Here is a 20520-nt window from a genome sequence, read left to right on the forward strand (position 1 = left end):
TTGGAAGTATAGTAGTTGCACAGCAGATAATTAGGGAAGATTGCTCAAAACTACTAATAGATATGCATTATAATCTTTGTAGCTGGGTGGCTATAGATTTTCAATAAGGTGATAAAATTGGATTTGGTAAAATTGGAATTTGTTATCTTAATAGCAAAAATTATTATTATTTTTTTTTAAGGGCCACACCTGCAGCATATGGAAGTTCCCAGGCTTGGGGTTGAATCAGAGCTGCAGCTGCCGGCCTACACCACAGCCACAGCAACTCCAGATCCAAGCTGCATCTGCAGCCTGCACCACAGCTCACTGCAACGCTGGATCCTTAACCCACTGAGTGGGACCAGGGATCAAACCCATGTAGTCATGGGTACTAGTCGGGTTCTTTACCACTGAGCCACACCTGAGCCACAGTGGGAATTCCCAGAAATTATAAGGCGTTTATTCTGTTTGCTTATCTTAAGGTTGGGGTATTAAAAAACTGATTATAAATTCTTTATGCATGAGTGGGACTTGGTGGCAAAAATCATTTTAGGGTGATGAGGCAAGAAAGTGGGCTTTTAAGCTAATGGATTCCCCAGATGTATTTGGGGTTCTGTTCTCTAGGACCATTCAGAAACTAAAGTTTGAATTAGGAGTAAATAGGTATCATGAAGCATTTCTATTATTTCAGGCATTATGTTAATCTCTGTTTTCAGTCTCACCAATTTTCCTATACCTTTATCTTCAAGTCCCAGTCCTCTCTCTTTAATTTCTCCAGAAAATAAACCTCAAATTTTCATGACAGATGCTCGCTTACCAGTGTTAGTGCTCAAAGTGTATGTAGGGAGGGTGGGGAGGCATTGAGACAGAAGTAGAGTCAGGTGGGTTGAGGTAATTCTCTTTTATGAGATGTGTCACTTTTTTTGGAAGGCTCAACAATACTTTAATGTATTTATAGCTAAGTCATTACTTTTTTTTTTTTTTTTTGCTTCTTAGGGCCACACCCACGGCATATGGAAGTTCCCAGGCTAGGGGTCAAATTGGAGCTGTAGCCGCCAGCCTACACCACAGCCACAGCAGTGCCAGATCCTTAACCCACTGAGTGAGGCCAGGGATGGAACCTCTGTCCTCATTGGATATTAGTCAGGTTCATTACCAGAGTCATGATGGGAACTCCAGATACGTGTTCTTTCTCTAAGTCCCTCTGCAGTATGTACAGGGCAATCGTCATTATATCCAAGCAGCTGGTGGAGAAATAGTGGTTCTATAAAATTAAACAACTTACAGAACTCAAAAGTAGTTCCCAGTGCTACACTCTGCATCCCCAATATAAAATGAATTTTCTGTCAGAAATCTCACTTAATATGTGATGTCTTTATACTTGACATTTTCTGGTTTTGGGCATTGCTAGGATTTTTTATTTTTTTAAAATAAAGCAGCTCTTTTCGTATTCCTTTCTCTTTCACTCAATAGGTTCTTAACAATAGGCTACTAAATTAGTTTTCCCTCTACTATTTTTACTCCTCTAAATATTTATTTAAATCTCCATTTGTTGATGTCTCTCCCTATTCCTTTTGTCCTTGTGGTATTGAGCCCTTTTTACTCTATTATTTCCATTATTTCTATTATTTAGTTAAAGTTGATAGTTAAAGTTAATGGCGTAAAGGTTCATTCATCTTTAAAACCCCAGAGGGGTTGTCTAATGTTGAACTATCCTTGGATTACTGGATTCAAATAGAAAATCTTGTTTAGGATTTTTGAACCAGCTGAGATTGACTAAAGTTTTATTTTGTTCCATCCTTAGCTGTGTTTTTTTCTTTTGTTTTTTTTATTTTTTCTTTCAGTGTATTATGCCAACCTTTTAAGTAGTTTAATACTCTTAGAACCAGTGTTTTCTTTTTTTCCTTTTTCAGAGTTTGCCATGGTTTGTCACTTTTATAAGTTATTGAATTTTTAGCTTTTCTTAATTTTTAATAAATACATTTTAGGGTGTAAATTTTTTTCTGACTACCTCTCATGAGTTGATATGTGCTTTTATTGTTTTTTGGTGTAAGATTTTATAATGCTCATTCTAATAATTTTCGTTTAAGCTTAGATAGGAGTACTTACTGCTTTTTCTGTAGATATAGAATTTTTAAACTTTTTAGAAAATGTATAGTTATCATTATATTGCTCTATAGTTAATAAATGTGGCCTTTATGACTTTATTTTTAGATTTTTTGGAGACCTCTTCTGGACTTTTATGCTTGGTTTTGTACATGTTCTATCATGTTTACTGTAATTACATTATGCAAATATTCTACTTATTTTTTCACCCACCTGATTTACCCATGTTAAAATATCAAGGAGTTTCCGTTCTGGAGTTCAGTGGTAACAAATCCGACTGGTATCCATGAGGATGCAGGTTCAATCCCTAGCCTCACTCAGTGGGTTAAGGATTTATTAGCATTGCTGTGAGCTGTGGTGTAGTTCGCAGACACAGCTTGAATCTCACGTTGCTGTGTCAGTGGTGAAGGCCAGCAGCTGCAGCTGTGATTCAGCCCCCAACCTGGGCTTCCATGTGCTACAGGTGTGGCCCTAGAAAGCAAAAATAAAATAAAAGATGTCAATACCTCGGAGTTCCCAGGTGGCCTAGTGGCTAAAGACTCGGTGTTGTCACTGTTGTGGCTTTGGTTAAGTTCCTGGGAGAGGAATTTCCACATGATGCAGGTACAGCTATGAAAACCAAAAAATTAATGCTTCCTTCTGTGAGTGTAGGTTTGTCTATTTTTCCTTGTAATTGTATTAGTTCTTGCTTTGTAGATTTTAAGCTTTATTGTTTCTTCTTTCTGCATCATGTTTTTATCTGCTATAAACAATATAAACTGGTGTTTGCTTTATAATTTTTTTAGTTTGGTGTGAAACACTTAGGAGTTTAACCAGTTCACATTTACCATTGTTTTCAACGTCAACGCTTTTTGTTTGGTTCTTCCTGTTCTCCTTTCTACTTTCTGATGCTGTTGATCAAAGTTTTCTTATTCCATTTTTTCTAAAGTTGTATATTTTAAGCCTGTTCTGTATTTTTCTTAATAAAAATGTTAATTGGTATTTTTTTTCTTCCATTTAATTAAAATCAGAATCTTAGCAAGCTTTTACTTCTTCCACTCCATTGTCAGTGTCATCATAAATTTCACTTGTCAGTTGTTTAAGATGTAACTTTTTACTGTCTATTTATTTAGACTTAATGATATGTTTCATTGACATATTTGGTCATGTTACTGCTTATATCACAGTTATTATCGCTTCTCCTTTTGAAGAGGTAGGGATTTTGTTTTTTTGTTTTTTTTCTTACTGGCTATCTCCTGTAGGTGTTTTAGAGATTCTTTGATAAACTTTGAGTCCCTGTATGTTTGAAAGTATTTTTTTGCAGTTACTGTTGAGTATTAATGTGACTGGATATTGAAATCTAAATTACAATTTTTTTTTCCTTAACACTATGTCAGTCTGTGTCATTGTCTTCCTGGGTCTAATAGAGTTGACCCTCCATGTCCCATGGGGTCTGCATTTGTGGATTCAACTCAAAAAATATTTGGGGGAAAAATATTCTAGAAAGTTCCAAAAAGCATAACTTGAATTTGTCATACACCAGCAAATATTTACATAGCATTTAATTTGCATTGTATCAGAGATGATTTTTAAAAAGTAAATTCTTTTTACATTTAACCTAATTTTACTCATGTTTTCTTTGGGATGGGAAATAAATTTTTCAATAAAAATAAAGTATGTGTTATGTACAGCTGTTAAACTACAATTATGATGTACCTTTGCATCCTACAGTAATGATGCGTGTAGGTTATACACACACACTATGCTATTTTATATACAGAACTTGAACATCTGTGTATATTTATATCTTGTATTGGTATCTTGTATTTTGGGGAAATGGGGTGCTGGAATGAATCCTCTGAAGATAGCAGAGGATGAGTGTATTATTGTTCCTGAAAAGTAGCAGATAGGAGAGGTAAGCAGAGACTGTAGTAGTTAGACTCTTGAAATTTAAAAAAAAAAAAAAAGCAATTTGAACTTGATTCTAAATGCAAGGTGTGAATGTGAGAAGGCTTTGAAGGTATTTAGTTTTTAAGCCAGAGAGAAATAATGTTTCATATATTTTTTAAAGCACTCAGGACTGCCTTATGGAAGATAGACTGTAGTCTTTTTTTGCTCCATATGGGGCAAAACCAAAAGCAATCAGGCTGTTGAAGAAGTCTAGGTGAGAGATAACAGTTGTTTCACAAAGGATGATAGCAGTTGCTAAAAAATTTACAGAATTCAACCAACAAAATTTGCTCAGATATAAGGATAAATTGTGGAAGAATCAAGGGTCAAATCTAACTATCAAAAAGTTGATAGATAGTGGTGTACTTTACTGAAATGAGGATTGGTAGGAGAGGGAAAATAAATGGTTCTATTTGACTATATAGAAGAGTTCCAGCCTATTTGTGTCTTTAAACCTATTTGTGTCTTCAGATCTAAATGTGTTTTTTAAAAAAGTAGCATTTGATTGGGTCTTGGTTTTTTTTTTTAATCCTCTCTGCCTATGTTTGCCTTTTAACTGGAGTGTTTAATCCATTTTCATTTGATGTAATTATTGACAAGTAAGATTTACATGTGCCATTTTGTGCTATGTTTTCATCTGTCCTAGGACCTTTTTGTTCTTTTCTTCCTCATTATTGCTTTCTTTTATGTTAAACATTTTTATACAGTTTTATTCCCTTGTTCTTTTGCTCTGTATTTTTAAGCTGTTTTCTTAGTGATTGCCTTTAGAATTAGAATTAACATCTTAATTTATAATTTATAATAGTCCAGTTTATATTAATATGAACTTGAAAACAAACTTTGCTTCTGTATAGCTCCTTTCCCTTCTCCTTCATGTTGTTACTGTCATACAAGTTATATTTTTAATGACTATAAGCCCATCAACACAGTTTTATGATTATTTCCTTTTTTTTTTGCTTTTTTAGGGCTACACCCATAGCTACACCACAACCACAGCAACGTGGGATCTGAGCCATGTCTGTGACCTACACCACAGCTCATGGCAATGCCAGATCCTGATCCACTGAGTGAGGCCAGGGAACAAACCCCAATCCTCATGGGTACTAGTCGGATTTGTTTTTGCTGGGCCACAGCAGGAACTCCCTGATTATTTCTTTATATAGTTTTTGTGGCAATAATTATTTGATTATCTGACACCACCTGAGTCTTTTACAGTTCAGTTCAGTTCCCATAATAACTACCTGGAATTAAAGCAGAGTTTACAGATTCACGACTCAGTCCCATGAGAGAGCTCTTGCTTCAGATGCCAATCTCAAGTCCCCAGACCTCAGGTTTCCTGCCCTTCTGTCTGACTTGGCTACAAATTCAGAGCTTCCTACAACCCACCCCCTTCAGGTTCAGTATTCACTAGAACAACTCACACAACTCAGGAAAACATTATACTTAACAAACCAGTTTATTATAAAGGATATAGCTCAGGATCAGCCAAACAAAAGAGGTGTATAGCACCAGGTATGGGGTAGAGTGATGCAGAACTTCTATTCCCTTTCTGGGTGCACCACCTTCCTAGCATATGGATGTGTTCTCTGACACAAACTCTTCCTCCCTTCCCCCAGATTTGTGTTATTGCCATTTGTATTTTGTGTAGTTGTTGTTGCTATTTGCCTTTTTAGTTAATTCCCTAATTCTGTGAATTCTGTGTTCTTTGTTCTATGTGACTGTTGATGTTTCTGCTCAGTTAGTAGTCAGCTAATTATTGGAAAGGTATTTCCTCCAACGGCTAAAACTAATATATTTCCCAGTCTTTCTTGAGGGTCTCTGAGTGCATGTTGGGTCACACCTTCAGTGCTCATCCAGGTAGTGTTTTCACTTTCCACCAAGTTTCTGTTGTTGTATGCCTCCCTGAATTGTTGCAAGCTTTGGTTAATTTCCAGTGCTAGTTTACAGCTGTGTTTCTGCCTTCACTTCCTGTTTGCACAGAATGTTTTGAGACCTAGGGCCTCCCTCAGGTCATTTCTGGAACATGCACACAGCCCTGGGCATACACACAGGCCTATCCAGGCACACACATGGCCTTCTGGATTCTCAGGAGTTTCCAAAGCCTCCTATGGACATCTCATTGAAGTGCTTTGTTTGGCTTATTATTTGCAACACTATTATCCCATGCCAAGCAGCTGTATTGCTAAACAGTTTCCACTGATTGTTTTTGGCAGCTGCCTCCAAGAAAAGGGTATTTTGCTGTGTATAGGCTGTGGAGTCTCGTCAGATGAAGATAAACCTTGCAAGTAAGGTTTTCCTGGAAACTTCCAGACAGATCAGATAATGACACTTCTCTGAGAATTAGAATTTGATAAAGCTCTGACTCTGTTTTGACCTCATCAGTGGCTGCTAGGCTACACTAATTTCACTCTAATCATGGGCCATTGGTTTTCAAGGCTGCCATGGAGCTGAGAAGAGGGTAATCAGAATAGGGTATGTTCACAATGCCCAAGGCTTGTTGTTTTTACCAGGATTCGGGCATTTTTCTTCAATAAATGCCCTGTAGGTTGTTTTCAGAAAGAGTTAATTTTGACACTTTTTTTGTCAATTTTTTTATTGCTTGTTTGCAAGAAAGGATTTTCCAAGTTCCTTACTTTGCCGTTCCTGTTGACATCCAAATCTTTTCTATATCTACCAAAGAACGTTGCTAGGATTTTAATAGGACTTGCATTAAACATGTATATGAATTTGAGGAGAATTGAAATCTTTACTATTTTGAATCTTGCGATCTATGAATGTGGTATGTCTCCATTTATTTATTTTTTTCAGCTACACCAATGGTATATGAAAGTTCCTGGTCCAGGTATCAAATCCAAGCTGGAGCTGCAACCTCCACTGCAATTGCAACAATGCCAGATCCCTAACCCACTGCATCAGGCTGGGGATCAAACCTACGCCTTCACAGTGACATGCCGGAGGATCATTGACCCTCTGTGCCACACTGGGAACTCCAGATCTTTGATTTTTTTTCATTAGCGTTGCATAGTTTTCAGGATACAAGTTCTCTATGTATTTTTGTTAGATGATGCCTTTTCTCTTTCTCTCCCCTCTGTCCCCCTTTTTTTTTAAAAAAAATCATTTCCTTAGGATTTTCTACATGGGCAGTCTTGTCATCTACAAATGGAGACAACTTTATTTCTTATTTTCTGATTTTATCTCTTTTATTTCCTTTCTTGCCTTATTGCACTGGCTGGAAGTTCCAGTACTGTGTTAAATAAGAATGGTAAGAGTGGACACTCTTGCATCATTGATCTTAGGAGGAAAGCATTCAGTTTTTCACTATGAAGTATATTGTTAGCCGATAAGTTTTTTTTGTTATAGATCAGGAAGTTCTGCTTTATTCCTGTGCTTCTGAGAATATCATGAGTAAGTGTTGGATTTTGTCAAGTGTTTTTTCTCTATGTTGATATGGCCATGCACATATTTATTGTTAGCTTGTTAAAATGATGGATTATATCAATTTTTTAATATCACATCAACCTTGTATTTCTGAAGTAAAGCCTTCTTACTTATGGTATATAAACTTATAGTTCCCTTTACATATTGATGAATTTTATTAACAATATTTAAAGGATTTTTGTGTCCATATTCATGAGGAATCTTGTTCTCTAGTTTTCTTTTTATATTTGTCTGCTTTTGGTATCAGGATAGAATAGTAACTTTTTAAAATTGGAAGTGTTTTCATCATTTTTTTATGAGATTGTGTAGAATAAATATTCTTAATAATTCTCAGTTAACACTTCTGTTTTGGGAGTTTTAAAATTATGAATTCAAATTACTAATAGTTACAGGGCTATTCAAATAATCAGTTTTATTTTGGATAAATTGTGGTAGTTAGGTCGTAGTGGTTCTTTGAGGAATAGGTTCATTTTGTCTAAGTTCTTAAATTTATGCATAAATTCTCTTATTATCATTCGGATATCTGTAGCTTCTGTAGTGATACTGCTACCCTATTTCATTCTTGATATTGGTTATTTGTGAATACTCTTGGTTTTGGGGTTTTTGTTTGTCTTGTTTTGTTTTTGGCAGTGGCGGGTGGGGATCCATCTTGCTAGAGGTCTGTTAATTTTTTTGTTTTTTACAGAAAACTAACTGTTTCAGTGGCTTTTATCTGTTATTTTTCTAATTTCATTGATGTCTGTTCATATTTTTATTACTTCCTTTCTTTTGCTTGGTTTTGTAGTGCTCTTTTTCTGGGTTCTTGAAGTGGAAGTGGAAGCTCAGATTATTGATTTGAGACTTTTCCTCTTTTCTTATGTATGCAGTTAATGCTATATGTTTTCCTCTCATCACTGCTTTAGCTATGCCCCACAAATTTTAGTATGTTGTAATTTTATTTTTACTCAGTTTGGTTATTTGTTCACTTAAGATCACAATTTGTTTATTCATCTGCTGATGGACATTTAAGTTGTTTCTGGTTTGGGGCTATTACCAAAAAAGCTGCCATTAGTATTCTTTTACAAGTTCTTATATAACATATACTTTCATTTATTTTGTATAATTTACTGGGAGTAGACTGTCATAGATGTATATATAACTTTTGAAGGAATTGCCAAACTTTTCAAAATGATTATTAACTATTTTTTGTAGTTATAGTTGATAAAAGTTGACTTATAATTGCTTAGAATTTTTTTTAATGTTCTTTCATCACAAATAATTTGAGAAACACTGCTTAGAGTAGCCTTGGAGGGATAGGTTTAGGTAGCTACAAGAATTCTCCTTACATTGTATAATATAAAGCAGAGTGAGTATAGATGGAGGTAGGGTGATGGTTTTGAAGGGAGGAAGAGTACTCTGACCATAGTACTCTGATTTTAACTCTGGCATTAATGAAATATGTGACAGAGTCATTAGCTGAATGAGTAGATAGCCTTTTGCAATAAAGAATTGAGGAAGGAGGAAAAGATGTGAACTCATCTCAGAATGAGTGCATACATTTATATAAAAAAAAATGTAGTAGACTTGGAGTTCCTCTGTGACTCAGCAGGTCAAGAATCTCGCTTGGTATGGCTTTGATTGCTGCTGTGGCATGGGTTTGATCCCTGGCTCAGGAACTTCCACGTGCTGCAGGTGCGGCCAAAAAAGAAATTAAGCTTATGGAAGTCACAAACTGTGCAGCAGGTTAAGGATCCAGTGTTGCCTCAACTGTGACACAGACTGCAACTGTGGCACGGGTTCAATCCCTGGCTCAGGAAATTCCACAAAACATGGTTGTAGCGAAAAAAGAAAAGTATTATAGGCTTTTGTGGTAGTTCTGAGTGCCTGTTTAAGTTTTGTGGCCATAAATTTGAAGTAAGACCTATTTTCAACAGTTTCTCGAATTAGTTCACTTGTTCAGAAACAGAGAAATAGAAGGTATATATTTAGGTTTAAGAAAGACTAAGCTCTTTCCTTGCTAGTGTGACATAGGAGTGGGGAAGGGCGAAGAAGTCCTTGAAAGGGCGTGTTTCTAGATTAAGAGGAAAAAAATGAGGGGGATGGTGGATTGGGAAAAGACAGTAGGGTCAGTGGATTGCAGGACCCTCTGCAGTCAAAGAGTAGTCACAATAGGAACGTGATAATAAGTAAAATGGAAGGAAAGGAAGTGATCAAAGAGTAGGATTGTGGAAATAACACTTATCAGAGGTGGTATGATTATTGGTGATTTACATGATCCTAGTAGGAGATACAAGCATAGGTATAGCATAAAATAACCATAAGAAGATAGACTAGGAGGCGTTTAGGAAAAGATGGTTGAAGTTGAAGTCAAGGAACACAGAGTCCGTAGAGTTGGACTGATTTTTTTGTGTGTGTGTTTGTTGAAGTTTCATGATGGCTAGCATGATGGAAAGACAGTGAATCAAGTGCTTAAGTCATCAGTGAATGAAGGGGTTGAGGAAGGATTTTGAGCAAGTAGTTAACATAGAACAAAGATAAAGGGTGGTAGTCTGATTACCATGGTCTTCAAGGATCTGAAGTGGGGCTGAGTTAATGGAGGAGGTAGTACAGTGGAGATTAATTAGGATACCCTTTCCACCTCTGAATACTAAAGTACTCTGAATGATTATGGCAGGAAAAGGTCACCACTTGAAAGGGCTCTAGGAAGAAGTGGCTTCCAGGATTATGGATTCCAAGTTATGGTTAGAACAAGAAGAGAGAACATACAGAGAAATTGAAGGTATAGAGAAGTATGGGGATGGTATACTAGTGATCATGGATGATCTTGGAGGCTTGGACTTACTGTGCCTGAGCTAAACATGAGAGTGATAGAGTTAGTTATGTTAGTTCCTTGGATGAAGGTGGCAAATGAGTTAAAGTCGGAACCTAGGAAACTTAGCTGGAAGGACAGGGACCATTGGGCTGCTTTTGTTTTTCAGATCAATGTGAGACAAAGATCTACTCTTGGTACAAAATTTCTTCATCAGTCCAGTGATTTTTGGTAGCTTAGTGATCTCTATTTTACTGGGATGTAAAAATTATATTTGTTAAATTTCTTTCCCTTTCTGAGGTACTGGGGCTTCCCCATGCCTTTGGTGATTCATAATTCTATCCCTGTCTCCTATGACAAGCCAATTTATTCTCCTAAAAGATTTGGACTTGATGGGTTTCCTGGCTGAACACTGTGGCTTCTTGTCTACTTTCTTCTTTAAGGCCCATTGAACATTGTTAATTTTCAGTCACATATATATGTATCTTAATTTTTTTCAAAGTTTTTCTTTCGCTTCTGTGTATTACAGGAGAGGGGATTTTGGCATATGTTCAGTTCATTATCTTGACGCTGGCAAAGCTAAACTTTTAGAAAGGAAAATTGATACCAACCCTAATTGCCAACAATAGGGAATGGGATAGTATATGGCATATCCGTATAAAAGGACATTATGTAGATATTAAATTTTTATTTTACAAGGACATCAGGGGTAATGAGAAACTGCTCTCAATAGATTTTTAGTGATTCCACTTACTAAAACATATATGCTCTGTTGATACATGTTGCCATTAAAAATATAAATGTTTAAGATTATAGGTGATTTTTCTTTGTTGTAAATTTCTGTATTTTTCATATTTTCTATAATGAATATATTGTTACTTTTATAATGGGGAGGAGGAAGGAATAAATGTGACTTGAAAGGGAGCTAATTAGAAAATTATGTGATATATTAAACTTACCTAATTTAACCCAAAATCCTATTTTTGTAAAATAAATTGGGTGTATGTGTGTGTGTCTTAAGGAAAATCGTAACTCTGACTTAGGTAGACTATGACTATATATGGTTTTGATAAAAATTCCACTGGCAACTTAACATGATCTGGGTTTTTTTGGTTTTTTTTTTAATGATTTACCCTGAATGTAAACATACAGAATGAGGATTAAAATATAAACTATTAATTTGAAGTACTAGTAGAAAATAATTTTATTGAAAAAAAATAATTTATTGTGGTTTAAAATTAATAGTGACGTAATCATCATTTCTGTTATTACTGCTTTACTGAAAGTCTGTCATATACCATGTGACTATTTTCAGTTTTATGATATATAGTATATGAAATTTTTCTATATATATTTAGAAATCTGATGATTTGCTTTATAAATATTTTGTTTATTTGGGACATATTTAATAAATGCTAAGTCATCTAAGCACTACTTTAGGTGCCTGGGTTGTGTTACTGAACAAATAAAGGTATGGGTAGTCTGGTAGGAGTAACAGTCTTCTTCTAGCAGGATATCTTTTAGTCAGGAAAGCACCCATGTTCTTAGATTTGTTTGCATTTTTAAAACTATTTTACTGTAAAAACATTACAAACTAGGAGAAAAAACAATCTCCAGTACTAACCTACTTTTGTTTTATTAGATTGAGGAGCTTCAGCAGGCTTTAACAGTAAAACAAAATGAAGAGCATGACCGACAGAGGAGAATAAGTAATACCCGCAAAATGATAGAAGATCTGCAAAATGAACTGAAGACAGCAGAAAACTGTGAGAATCTTCAGCCGCAGATTGATGCAATTACAAATGATCTGAGACGAGTTCAAGATGAAAAGGCATTATGTGAAGGCGAGATAATTGATAAGCGAAGAGAGAAGGAAACTCTAGAGAAGGAGAAGAAGAGTAAGTGTTACTAAATTTATAGTGAAGGCATGTATGTAAGTTGGAGATATGTCTCTGTTGATGGGCCTTCTTGGAATCATGTCTCTAAATGTTCAGATTTCCTTGTTAAGGAAGCTCAGTTCAGTTCTTCATTTTAGTATTTTATTAACCTGTGTCTATTGTGATTATTTGCCACGAGGTGACCATTGTCTCATATCAGATTATGGCAGTTGATTCAATTCTTTCAAAATGCTTTGCTTTATTGTCTTTATAGATTCACTCATATTCTCTTATTTCTCAGGTCAAACAAGCTCTTCATTCTAGCCTTCATAACCTTCCATTAGCTTTGCTCCTTGAAGCCTGTCTAATTTCATCTTTGTTTTTATTTCCTATAGACCGTGTGGATGGATAGGTCTGTAACATTATTCAGATAGAGATCTTTTTTTCTTTTTAGGACTGTACCTATAGCATATTGAAGTTCTCAGGCTATGAGTCAAATTGGAGCTGCATCAGCGACCTACACCGCAGCTCTCAGCTCATAGCAACACCAGATCCTTAACACACTGAGCAAGGCCAGGGATCGAACCCGCATTGTTATGAGACTACATCAGGTTCTTTACTTGCTGAACCACAATGGGAACTCCCAGATAGAGGAGATCTTACATTATGTTTAGCAAAATACTAGGTGTATGGTTTAAAAGGGAAAAAAGAAAAAAAAAAAAAAAAGACAAAAAGGATAGCCCAACACCTTTCCAACTTCAGACCCACTCTCAAGAGTAAGTATACTTGGGAGTTCCTGTTGTGGCTCAGTGGTTAATGAATCTGACTAGTATCCATGAGGATGAGGTTCAATCCCTGGCCTCACTCAGTGGGTTAAGGATCCGGCATTGCCATGAGCTGTGGTGTAGGTCACAGACGTGACTTGGATCCTATGTTGCTGTGGCTATGACATAAGCTGGCAGCTACAGCTCCAATTTGATCCCTAGCCTGGGAACCTCCATATGCCTTGGGTGTGGCCCTTAAAAAAAAAAAAAAAGAGTAAGTATACTTGGAGTTCCCTGGTGGCACAGTAGGTTAAGAACCTAGCATTGTCACTGCCTTGGCTTAGGCCACTGCTGTGGCATAGGTTCAGTTGCTGGCGTGGGAATTTCTACATGCCATAGGCACAGCTGGAAATAAAAAAGATTAACACTTCTTAATATCAATGATTTTTTAAATACTATTTAATATATCTTCATGATATTTTTATTAAAATATTTTTATAAAAACATAAAATATTTTTGTTTTACCATGGCTTGATTAATCAACTTTAGATATTATCTTTTAATATTTTGCTACTTTAGATGTGGATTTCAACTCATAACATCTCCTCTACCTATTGTTATATTTCCTCATGGGATTATTTTATTAATATTAATAATCATCAACATTCATTAGTGTTGATTTATTGTAAGTAATATTCTTACATCTAAGCTAAAAATACTAGTACTCCTAGCCTTTCTTTTTACTTTCCTCCCTTACATTCTAAATTCTTTAATCTACTCTGGTTTTTAGAGTTTCAAGGCTGAAAACATTTTATTGAGAACCATAATTAGGTTTTATATGTTCTGTTTTGGTTTGATTCTAACAGCTAGAAATATTAAGTATTATTTATGTTATTATAGCAGTAAAACTTGCTCACAGCAGAAGCAAATAGTGCATTATGATCTAATTTCCTTTCATTGATAACTTTTATTAAAAGACTTTAATATGCTTTTGTTTAGAATCACCATTTGCTTTAGCATTTCCTTAAATTAGGAAAAAAATTATCAGCCGTTCTCCTGAGTTCTGGAGCTTTCCATCCTCCTCCTCCATCTGAACTGGTTGTTCCCAAGGTCTCCTATATGGCTTCATCTGGGATTTGTCTCACACTTTTTCTGTGTTGGATAAAGCTATTTCTGAATCATTTGTCTTTGTTTTTTTCTTATATTACTCCCTTGTTTTGTAAGAGTACATCTTCAGGTATCCTAAAAAAAGGTATTTGGGGATTAATTTGAGTCTTTGCATCCCTGAGACATCTTTATTATCTGTTTTTGATTTTGTTGTATATAAAAATCTAACTTGAAAATAATTTTTCCTCATTATTTTGTATGTGACCTCTTTGTTTTTGATGGCTTAAAGATCATCTTTTATCCCAGGTGTTTAGAAATTTAAGGATGATTTGTCTAGGGTAAATCTTTTTCACTGTGTTGGGTTCTTGTGGGTGGTGTTTGTAACTTAGATCCAAGATAATCTTTTGTATTATTAATAAATTATTTCACTAATTAAAGTTTTCAGAGAAATAATGCTTTGTTTTATTTTCCAAATTCAGGTGTGGATGATCATATTGTACGTTTTGACAATCTTATGAATCAAAAGGAAGATAAGCTGAGACAGAGATACCGTGATACATATGATGCTGTTTTATGGCTAAGAAGTAACAGAGACAAATTTAAGCAAAGAGTCTGTGAGCCTATAATGCTCACGGTAAGAAATTTGTTCATCTTGGTAGTGTCTGTTTGATTATTTTAACCATTGTAGGTTTTTGTTGTTTTAAGAATCTTAGCCTTATTAACACCCTGGTTTTCCATTATTAGACTAGAGGCATCTGGTGTACTGCTGAATCCACACATGAGCTTTTTAAAGGGCCCTTGATCAATAAACCTGTGAACTTTTCTTGATAGAAGTATGAAACTGATAGCTTATTGACCAAGAATCATGTATAAACTTGATTAGCTGGTTCCTTCTGGCAATTGCTATTCTTAGGTTATAACAGACAATATATTAAATGCTGCTGAAGGAGTAGAAAACTACTATAAATTATTTATAAATATAGTTGATATGGAATGGTTAACAGGATAAATAAGCATCTGCTATAAAAATAAGCATTCTCAGGATTCTGAGAATGAAACCAACAGTTCATTGATCTCGTAAACATTTGCTAGATCTTATTGATGAACATTGATCATCACGAATAGAGCAAGTTGTATGCAGTAAATCATTTAATGAAATGTGAGCATAGATTGACTAGGAAGATTTCCATCTAAAATACTTAAAATGTAGCCACAGCAATTAGACAAACAAAAGAAATCAAAGGCATCCATATAGGAAGAGAAGCGATCAAACTGTCACTGTATGCAGATGACATGATACTATACATAGAAAACCCTAAGGACTCAACTCCAAAACTCCTTGAACTGATTAATAAATTCAGCAAAGTGGCAGGATATAAGATTAACATTCAGAAGTCAGTTGCATTTCTGTATACCAGCAATGAAACATTAGAAAAGGAATACAAAAATACGATACCTTTTAAAATTGTACCTCACAAAATCAAATACCTTGGAATACACCTGACCAAAGAGGTAAAGGACCTATATGCCGAGAACTATAAAACTTTAATCAAAGAAATCAAAGAAGATGTAAAGAAATGGAAAGATATTCCATGTTCCTGGATTGGAAAAATCAATATTGTGAAAATGGCCATCCTACCCAAAGCAATCTACAGATTCAATGCAATCCCTATCAAATTACCCATGACATTTTTCACAGAACTAGAACAAACAATCCAAACATTTATATGGAACCACAAAAGACCCAGAATCGCCAGAGCAATCCTGAGAAACAAAAACCAAGCAGGAGGCATAACTCTCCCAGACTTCAAGCAATATTACAAAGCCACAGTCATCAAAACAGTGTGGTACTGGTATCAAAACAGACAGACAGACCAATGGAACATAATAGAGAATCCGGAAATAAACCCTGACACCTATGGTCAATTCATCTTTGACAAGGGAGGCAAGAACATAAAATGGGAAAAGGAAAGTCTATTCAGCAAGCATTGCTGGGAAACCTGGACAGCTGCATGCAAAGCAATGAAACTAGAACACACCCTCACACCATGCACAAAAATAAACTCCAAATGGCTGAAAGACTTAAATATACGACAGGACACCTTCAAACTCCTAGAAGAAAACGTAGGCAAAACACTCTCTGACATCAACCTCATGAATATTTTCTCAGGTCAGTCTCCCAAAGCAATAGAAATGAGAGCAAAAATAAACCCATGGGACCTCATCAAACTGAAAAGCTTTTGCACAGCAAAGGAAACCCAAAAGAAAACAAAAAGACAACTTACAGAATGGGAGAAAACAGTTTCAAATGATGCAACTGACAAGGGCTTAATCTCTAGAATGTATAAGCAACTTATACAACCCAACAGCAAAAAAACCAATCAATCAATGGAAAAATGGGCAAAAGACCTGAATAGACATTTCTCCAAAGAAGATATACAGATGGCCAACAAACACATGAAAAAATGCTCAACATCGCTGATTATAAGAGAAATGCAAATCAAAACTACCATGAGATACCACCTCACACCAGTCAGAATGGCCATCATTAATAAATCCACAAATAACAAGTGCTGGAGGGGGTGTGGAGAAAAGGGAACCCTCCTGCACTGCTGGTGGGAATGTAAACTGGTACAGCCACTATGGAGAACAGTTTGGAGATACCTTAGAAATCTATACATAGAACTTCCATATGACCCCGCAATCCCACTCTTGGGCATCTATCCAGACAAAGCTCTACTTAAAAGAGACACATGCACCCGCATGTTCATTGCAGCACTGTTCACAATAGCCAGGACATGGAAACAACCCAAATGTCCATCGACAGATGACTGGATTCGGAAGAGGTGGTATATATACACAATGGAATACTACTCAGCCATAAAAAAGGATGACATCATGCCATTTGCAGCAACATGGATGGAACTAGAGAATCTCATACTGAGTGAAATGAGCCAGAAAGACAAAGACAAATACCATATGATATCACTTATAACTGGAATCTAATATCCAGCACAAATGAACATCTCCTCAGAAAAGAAAATCATGGACTTGGAGAAGAGACTTGTGGTTGCCTGATGGGAGGGGGAGGGAGTGGGAGGGATCGGGAGCTTGGGCTTATCAGACACAACCTAGAATAGATTTACAAGGAGATCCTGCTGAATAGCACTGAGAACTGTGTCTAGATACTCATGTCGCAACAGGAGAAAGGGTGGGGGAAAAAACTGTAACTGCAATGTATACATCTAAGGATAACCTGACCCCCTTGCTGTACAGTGGGAAAATAAAAAAATAAATAAATAAAATACTTAAAATGATAAGTTGGGCCATGCCACTAATATGTTATTTCTTCTTTGCCACTAATATGTTATTTATATATGTGTATATGTGTGTGTGTGTATAACATAAACTTAAAACCTACTCAAAAATGATATAAGAATTGTTTTTCTTAGCTAATTTTTTTTAACTTTAGAGAAGAATTCACCATAGACCCTTGGAGGTTTCACGAAAAGGTTATTTTCTGTAACTCCTGTTTATGTTATGCTTTATTCAAAATCATTTCATATAGTTATTTGTTTTTTTATTATATCTTATGTTAGCAATATTAGTATGCATAATACTGTATTCTCTTCTTGCTCAGGTATGTATTATTAGAACATTTTTGCCAGACCAAGAAGGGAATACCTATTTTGGATGCAGATGTTATTGTTTTGATTTATCTACTAAGGATTGAAAGAAAATATAAGAAAAAAAATATTGTGACTCTTAGTGTAATAAATTATAATGCAAGTGTAAATATCAACAGATTTTTATTAAAATGCCTACTTCAAAATAATACTTCTAAGCTTTATTAGATTTGTCTTCCTATTGTCACTTGATTTCCTGTTAATAGCTTATCACCAAGTCAGATAACTAGCTGGCATATATTTACCTTTTAAATTACATTTGAATCTTTAAGATAAAAGGAGATACTCTGTTATTTTACCCTTCCTAGAATATCCCATCTTTCCTGCCACCTCCTTCCAACTGAATCCGACCCATACACTTACCTGACTCTCTAAGGTCACTTAACTAGCCCTTCAAGATCTAGCTGAAATGCTGCCATCTCCGTAGGCAAATTAACAATATATAAACTTAAAATTTTAATCACGTTGTCAATTAGCAGTCTCTTCCCATGAGTTATGTCTAACAGTTCTAATCGAGAATTGCAAAGATTTATTTTACAGCTTCCCCTCACAATAGTGTATATAATAGCAGAATGATGAAGCGAAGAAGAGAATTTCCAAAGACATTCATTGGTTATTTAAATTACTCCATGTCCTTGTAATGGAATACTGCACAGGCATTTGAAATGTTGCCATAGGTCTCTATTTACTAATATAAAGGGACACTTACAATATGTTAATGAATTATTAAATAGATTAAAGATAGGATGTATAGAAAGATTTCATTTAAAGAAACTGTGAAACAAGAGTCTGCCATCAACCAACCACCATCTTGGAGTGCTGTACCTTCTATGTCTACCTGTCTGTCTGATTACTTTATGAAGTTGTGGCTTTGAAGAATTTTCCCTAGTATTTTCATCACCAGCCTCATGAGGAGAAAGAGCATGCTAAGAAGCTAATGAAGGTGCAGAACCAATAAGGTGACCAAATCTTCCTTCAGGATATCAGGAAACCAGACAATGAATGCAATGGAGTGTGTATTAGAGTTGCAAAAAATTTTGAATCAGACACCACTGGAAATGCACAAGCTGACCAATAACAAAAATGGCCCCAACTTGTGTGAAGGCTTTGAGATTCATTACCTAAATAAGCAGGTGAAATTCATCAAAGAATTAGATGACTGTATAACCAACTTACACAAGATGGGGACGCTAGGATCTGAAAGGACAGAATATGTCTGATAAGTGTGCCTGATGGAGAGTGATAATGAGACCTAAGTCCTAGTTGGCTTTTCCATAGCTATTTAAAAAAAAAAAAAAAGTGACTCCCTATGTTGATATTGGGTTACTTTACCCTTTCTATAAGTGGTAGCCAACACCCACTATATTTTTTTTCATTTGTACTATTACTTCCAACAAAGTACTTTCATACCAAAAAAAATGCGCAACAATAGACACTAAATATCTGTAGTGTTTATGTCTGGGTGATGGTATTTTACATGGCTTTTTTGTTTTGTTTGCATATCAGTTTTCCCATTTTTCTGCACTGATTGATATCCTGCACTTGAAAATAATATTGACCAATATTTGTGACAATCACTATACTAATTTTTTGTTCTGTTACTTATTTTAATCCACATTTAGTCCTATGAGATATCGACTGTTTTACTATACCCATTTTATAGATGAAATAACTAATAAAGCTTTCAGAGATTTAATCTATCTCTCTAAAATTGCATAAATAATATTTGATAGACTTCTCTTATGGAGCTTTAGCATAGTTTGATATTCAGCATACATCTCTTCAACAATAAACACATTATATTCTTGAAATCATTTATTTTCTTTAACTTATTTAGTATCTTCCATAGATTGAGCCTCATATGCAGAAATGTCTAATTATTAGTATTTTTTAATATATAATTTTACTTTATACTCTAGTGGTACAAACCTAGGGTTTCTCTTGAAAACACTAATAATTATAATTAATCCATAGCAAGTTTTTTTCATTGGTTTCATAAAGTTTTGTTCAGGTCTTTGTGTTTTTGTACTAACCAGATATTGCCATGGATAGTATGAATTCCTCTTAAAGATTAAGAAGAAAAATATTAAAAGTTTAGGGACAGGAGTTCCCGTCGTGGCTCTATGGGTTATGGACCAAACATTGTCTCTGTGAGGGTTCAGGTTCTATCCCTGGCCTTAGTCAGTGGGCTAAGGATCCAGGGTTGCCACAGACTGTGGCGTAGGTCACAGATGAGGCTCACATCCAGCATTGCTGTGGTTTAGGCCCAGCTGCAGCTCTGATTCAACTCCTAGCCTAGAAACTTCCATATACCACAGCCAAAAAAAAAAGTTTAGGGACAGATGAGAACCGTTAATACTCAGGTTACAATCTAAGCTTATTTCAGATGTTTTCAGTAAGTTGACCAGAAAGGAACTTACTTCTGAGATAATGTCAAAATCAAATACATTAGGTGCTATTGAAGTCTTGGCTTTTGTTTTACTGTTTCGGATGTTTGGGGCAGTAAATTAATTAGATGTTTTAAAATGTTGATTCCAATACCAGACATAACTTTTGGTCTTCTTTTTTCTTGAGGATTAATCTAAATAAATCTAAGTTGAGTATAATTATGTTCTAGTAATCATTTTGGGTTTCAGGAAAATCAGCATATATTTTTGTTTTTTTAGATTAATATGAAAGATAATAAAAATGCCAAATACATTGAAAATCATATTTCATCGAATGACTTGAGAGCTTTTGTATTTGAAAGTCAAGAAGATATGGAGGTTTTCCTCAAAGAGGCAAGTACTAACTGATATAATACTTTAACTCACTTATCTTCCAGTAAATTTTTAACTTTAAACTAG

The 20520-nt window shown here is 35.2% G+C and overlaps 1 protein-coding gene across 9 annotated transcripts in view; it reads left to right on the top strand.

Annotated features, from left to right (window-relative positions):
- Positions 1 to 20520, top strand: part of SMC5 (structural maintenance of chromosomes 5) — a 93371-nt gene that overhangs the window by 36271 nt on the left and 36580 nt on the right. For all 9 annotated transcript variants that reach the window (XR_014822603.1, XR_014822618.1, XR_014822632.1 and 6 more), the window contains 3 exons: positions 11883 to 12138; positions 14468 to 14622; positions 20341 to 20454. Coding sequence is in view for 4 of the 9 variants with exons in the window: in XM_021064741.2 (XP_020920400.1) it covers positions 11883 to 12138; positions 14468 to 14622; positions 20341 to 20454 (525 nt within the window). In the remaining 5 variants the exon portion in view is untranslated. The remainder of the gene's footprint in view (positions 1 to 11882; positions 12139 to 14467; positions 14623 to 20340; positions 20455 to 20520) is intronic.

This window comes from Sus scrofa, chromosome 1 (assembly GCF_054392235.1).
Source record: "Sus scrofa isolate SSC_HxYL_T2T_F1_AM1 chromosome 1, Sscrofa_HxYL_maternal_Yorkshire_Landrace_v2.0, whole genome shotgun sequence".
Classification (NCBI taxonomy): Eukaryota; Metazoa; Chordata; class Mammalia; order Artiodactyla; family Suidae; genus Sus; species Sus scrofa.